Source organism: Corvus brachyrhynchos, unplaced genomic scaffold (genome assembly GCF_000691975.1).
Source record: "Corvus brachyrhynchos isolate BGI_N302 unplaced genomic scaffold, ASM69197v1 scaffold281, whole genome shotgun sequence".
NCBI lineage: Eukaryota > Metazoa > Chordata > Aves > Passeriformes > Corvidae > Corvus > Corvus brachyrhynchos.
In genome coordinates this window covers 5,503,660-5,509,193 of record NW_008236509.1, presented here as the reverse complement: position 1 = coordinate 5,509,193, position 5,534 = coordinate 5,503,660, and the positions used below count along the sequence as shown (strand labels likewise).

The 5,534-nt window shown below is 37.6% G+C and overlaps 1 protein-coding gene across 3 annotated transcripts in view; it reads left to right on the top strand.

Annotated features, from left to right (window-relative positions):
- The window catches only part of ANO3 (anoctamin 3), a 199,311-nt gene that overhangs the window by 101,379 nt on the left and 92,398 nt on the right, over window positions 1-5,534 (top strand). For all 3 annotated transcript variants that reach the window (XM_017726382.1, XM_017726383.1, XM_017726384.1), the window contains 2 exons: window positions 2,659-2,871; window positions 3,772-3,843. In XM_017726382.1, coding sequence (XP_017581871.1) covers window positions 2,659-2,871; window positions 3,772-3,843 — 285 coding nt within the window. The remainder of the gene's footprint in view (window positions 1-2,658; window positions 2,872-3,771; window positions 3,844-5,534) is intronic.

Sequence of the window (5,534 nt, the reverse complement as noted above, 5' to 3'; positions counted from 1 at the left end):
CAATAAATGGAGTTTTAATAGAAAAACAAGTATTTTGGGTTTTTTCTGCTAGGTGTATACATGTCTGCTATTGCAGATGAGAAGATCCCTGAACAAGCAAGGACTGTGTAACAAAGTTCTAGTTGGAAAGACATAGTCTAGAAAACAGCTTTATGGAAAAGAGAGGAAGGAATGAAAATAATTTCAGTAAATCAATTTAGTGACCCAATTGATGATGTTAGCCACACGCTATTCATGTGCCAGAGCTCGGTAAGCATTTGCATGCAACAGCAAGTGCCATCAAAACTAGCATATCACAGAACTGGGCTCTGACACAGTAGCAGAGTATGAATTAACTTTTTTAGATTTTAAGGTGGATCATAACACTAGCATAACAGCAAATCTGCTGTGAGGTTACTTTGCTATGACTCTCTTTCTCCATGCAGAAGCAGCATGGTATTAAGGAATCTGTTTGAAATGACGCAGGGGAATATAGAGTAAGAGAGAGCAAAAGGGAATAATTTTCTTTTGAATTGAGGCACTACCTCATAAAAGAATTATATTGTATTTTTTTATACGTATCACTGAAACTGTGGTTAAAATGAAATGCTGGTATGTGTTATTTGCATTACCATAAATTTCTTTAGTTGTAGTGATTCATCTTGCTACACATACTGACTCCAGTATAGATGAAATAAACATTTCTCTTTGACAACAGTAATTATGCAGTGGGGTCCATAGTCACTGACAGCCTATCCCTGCTTAAGAAATCGATCATTAAAGCCATCCAGAACAACTACGAAGTACATGTCTTTATATATTATTCTATATTACCCATTGCTGTGTCTAACTACTGTAGATTTTTGTGTAATAAACATGTCCATTTAGGAAGAGCTATAAAGGAGACTCCCTAGAAACCTTGGAAATAGCACAACAGGCATATGGGGCATTGCTCTGCTCTGAACAAGGCATTGTCAAGTGCCCCAACCCAGTGCCCACTGCATTCTCTGCTGTCACACAGCATCCATTTCATTAAGAAGCAGAATTCTGTCTGCTCATACTTATTTAAAGACCTTAATTTATGGCACCGTCTGAGGCAACAGAAGCTTACCTGTCTATCTTCACCTGGTACTAAATACTTGTCTGACCAAGAACAGTTACGCTGTGCTGCAGAATTGGAAAGAATTGTCCTCAGTCTAACAAAGTTCTGCATTTCTTGATAAGAGAAACACACATAACAAAGCATTTTCCGTGAGCTCGATGGAAGTTTTTAAAGGAAAGGCCCTTTTAAACCTTAGCTATTATGGTTATATATGGGGGTATCCTGCTAATCAAAGGACCATCTTTGTAGACTCTGATGTTCAGGAACACATTTAGTGCAGGCAGCTTGGTGTGCAGCTGCAGGACAGCTGCAGATTGAGCTCTGGGTGTCAGGAGCCTGAGACAAGAGGCCGTGAACTGCCGACCCTTTGCATAACAAAGGGCCTGGGGACCTGTGGGTCCTGGCAGGTGAGGGGACACTCAGAGATACGGCAGGAGCCCATGGCCCTGGCCCCAGACTTTTGTGCGCTTAGACAGTGAGGGTATAAAACCTCAGGGTTTCCTTTTCTCCTCCTCAGAGGCACCCAGCTCGATCTGTTACTTGTTGCAACATGGTTGAATTACTTAAAGGATCCAGACGTCTGAGACTCTGCTGTGAAAAACCTGGTGTTGAGCTGGTAGGGAAACCTTGTTCTGACCATATGAGTGTGGGATATGCAGGCAGTCAAGAGGTGCACCCATCAGCTCACTGGAGCCACTGAGCCTCAGTCCCAGCTCAGGTGGTGCAGGTCTGACTGCAGCAGTGGCTCTTGGATGGTCAGACAGGAAACTTTAAAAATTGTGTTTAGATTAGAAAGAGGCTTGCTGGGTGTGACGTCCTTCTTCGAGTGGCACAGATTTTGATGGGGAAGGTTCCTTGGAAGTTCGTGACACTTCAAGAAGGATAAATGTTTAGATTACTTACTTATTTCTAGCACAGCCAAGAGAGGTAAAATACATGACTAAGAAACTAAGATTTATAAAAACATGCTGTAAATTAAATTGTACTGTTAAGCAGAGAAATAGTGTAGTGAAAGAGACTAACTACAATAGTGGACTTGGATTCTGCTCAGTGTTGATTTAATTTTTACAAGGACTGTGTGTGTCAATGCTCTGTATTGAATCTCGAGTTGTATAATAATGAGTTTTTCTTCCATGTAAACTTAGGAAAGCTACTTTATTTCTGTGTCACTCAGAAGCAACTCTTAAGAGACAAATCATTGTCACAGCTGCTTTGTTCTAAATGACCCTGGAATGTTTGGGGTCTTTTTGCCGCATTTGTTTGTTGCTCTACAATGTTTTTTCACAAAGGTTACCCAATAGGTAAAAGGATTAAAAGCATTAATATATTTCCATAATGGTGAAGGGGAAATTTTTGTAGTTTTGAATGGATAATGTAAATATTTTACAGAATAGAATACTATTAGCAGCTGTATTTTTGTTCATTAGGTTATTTTTTAATAACTTCAAACCTTATAGCGTGACATCTTTGTTTAGTTGAGGAGTTGCTTATTAAGTGGTTTCATAATTAGCTATCTTTCTTTGTCATTACCTAATATGGTAGAGCTTATTATGTTATTTTTATTTTGGCTTTTTCAGGTATGAATACAAGCAAGAGCGAGACAATGAAAGAGCACCCATTAAAACCTTCTAGGAGATCTATGCCATGCCTCGCCCAGAGCCAAACACATCCTCAGAGCCTGAGCAAGCATTCATCATTTCTGCAGCCAAATCGTGTGCAGCCACAGCTCCAGCCCCAGCCTTTAAGTGCAGGGACATCGATAGCTACAGTGGATGTAGTGTCAGAACGAGGTAGGAGGTTCTTCTCTTTCAGGAGTTTGTTCCAGCACTGATAAACTCTGATTTATTTAGAGATCTATGGTTTGTCGAAGAAATATTTTTGCACAAAACACCTGCACATATCATATTAGCAGGTTCTTGAGTGAATCTTTATAATGTTTGAAGTGAGGTTTAAACTAGTTTTTATTTTTCTCAATAATGACATTATTTTCTTCTCACTGGAAACAAGACAAGAAAGTGTTGCTCATTTATGCTGGAGAAGAGTATTCTGTAGTCTGTCCTAGATGAAAAAGAAAGAATAAATATTAGGCTTTTGGCAACAAAAGTCTTTATATATGAACATGTAGGAGGAGATGCATTCATTCACAAACAGTAGAATCAGGGAAGAGTGGTATGGAGAGAATAAGAGCGAATGGAGAAAATCCCTCCAAAATTTAGCATGTGTTGGAATAAGGAACTACTTTTATTTTAGGATTTCTAATTTTAACAGATACACGTGCCTTATCAGAGAAACTAGTCTAGTTGGAATCCCAATCACTATGTGTCACCTGTTGCCAACTGTTGCCATCCTGTATTGCCAGCTGTGTGTGAACCTTTGTAGAATAAATTAACTTACCTGACTTCTGCTACTAGACTTTGATAAGTCTTTCCTTAATGTTGACAGACACTGGGCATTAATTATTGTTCTAGTGAGTTATTTTATTGAGTTAAATTTCTCTCAGGAATAGACTGAAAGTGTTCATTAAAGTGATCTTGCTGTTTTTTCTATTGATAGAAAGTGCTCTTCAAAATTTCAGTCCAAAGTTTTTTATTTGAGTTACAGACAGCTTTAAAAAGTTTTTTTTTGAAGTAAAGATTCCTTTACTTACAAAATACATGTGAATGCTGATACAGATACTGCATTTATTCCAGCTAAAGTGATGGAGACTTTGGAAAACAACTTGCTTAAGCTGTCTGATACAGAATACAGTGATCCATTTTTAGGTAAGTTCTTGTCTGAACTGAAATAATGACAAATTAATGATTCTTTGATTACACTTGCCATATTTAAGTGTGGAAAGGCCATACTTAACCTGAACTTCCACTTTTTGAAAGAGGAGACTAAGTGTGACGAAAGAAATGTGTGCTGTCTTAACTTTCCTGATACTGTCTTAGCTTTTAGACTTAAAGTAAATAGGAACTAAAGACAGAGAAGTGTTGTACATTCAGTATGTCCTTTTCCCATAACAATACTTCATAATACAATCATTTGGAGCATGTACTTGAAATTCCTTTGAAGTTGTTATTATTCACTTATTTTTCTGGTATAGTCATGTCATTCACTGTTGTTGTGGCTGCAGTTCTGTTGTTTTTGTTTTCAGATATTTTATATATTTGCTTTAGATATTTACATATAAAAAGCATTAAAATTTGGGAAACAAATGAAAAAAGAAGTAATGCAGAAAATAACTGTATTTCTGCTGCATTACTATCATTTTGATATTGTAATTAAGGCAGAGTAAGTAGGAAAGAAGTTATTCTTAGAATAATCCCATCCTTGTAACTGCAAATTGAATCTGTAAATACACATGGGTAGTAATTTACAGCTACCAAAATTAAGTAGTTTTGAAATTCCCTCGCCATCTACTTTACCCATAGAGACACAAAGATATTGCTGCACCTTGCACAACTACTGCAAAAGATATTTTTGCTCACAGTTGATGAAGCATCAAACTATAAATCGTAAAAAAAATACTTTTGTAGGTACTCCAGCAGTTTGCTGGAGTTTGAAAAATAAGCTGATTAATGGGTATCATCATCTTAGTGAACATTTTCAAACTGCTCTCCTGAGAACATGAAAGCAAGCTGAATTAAGTGAATGTGGTGACTTTTTAATTAGGCAGTGTTGTAGAAATGTAGGCCAAATGGCTTTCTCCTCTTCCTGAGTTGTCTGTAGACAAACTTGTCTTGTGTGAAGGAGATTAACAGGCATCAGATAAAGGACTTCAGTGGAAAGCTTCTCTTTTATTTCAGTTGGCTATAGATGAGGCCATGAATCTGTTGGACAAGTTTAGTTAATGATGTTAATGGATTTATGCAGTAAAAAGTTAATATATAATAACCTTTGTTACTTACACAGATAAGGACATTATGGATTTGTGTTATTTTTCCTCTGTCAGTTTTAGGTGTTAAGTAGTGTTTTTAGTTCGAGGAATCGGTAAATTCAATCAAAGTGGTAGGCATTTGTAGTGGGTTCGGTTTGTAACCGGGCAGAAACACCAATTTAGTGTAGTGGTTTGGTCCAAAATACTCATTACTGTTTATCTTCTGTGAGATAAGAATTAGGAGAAATGCAAAGCAGGCACCAAACTTGAAAGAATATAATGAAGTTTATTAACAGACCTAAAAGAAGGAAAAAAAATTATACCACCTTCAGAACTCTCCTCCTCCCCACACCTTCCTCCCTTCTCCCACTGACAATGTGAAAAGACAACCCTTAAGATGTTCAGTCTGTTTACCACTTCCATAATAACCTTGTTCAGTCCATTTAGAAAGAGAAGTCTCTTCTTGCTTGTGCTATGAAAACAGTATCACACTGAGACAGCCGCCCGGGTTGGTTCTCTGCTCGCATGCGAGTCCCTTCCCCTGACTTGCAGCTTGTTCAAGGTCACACACAGATAGCAATTGGTTTTCCC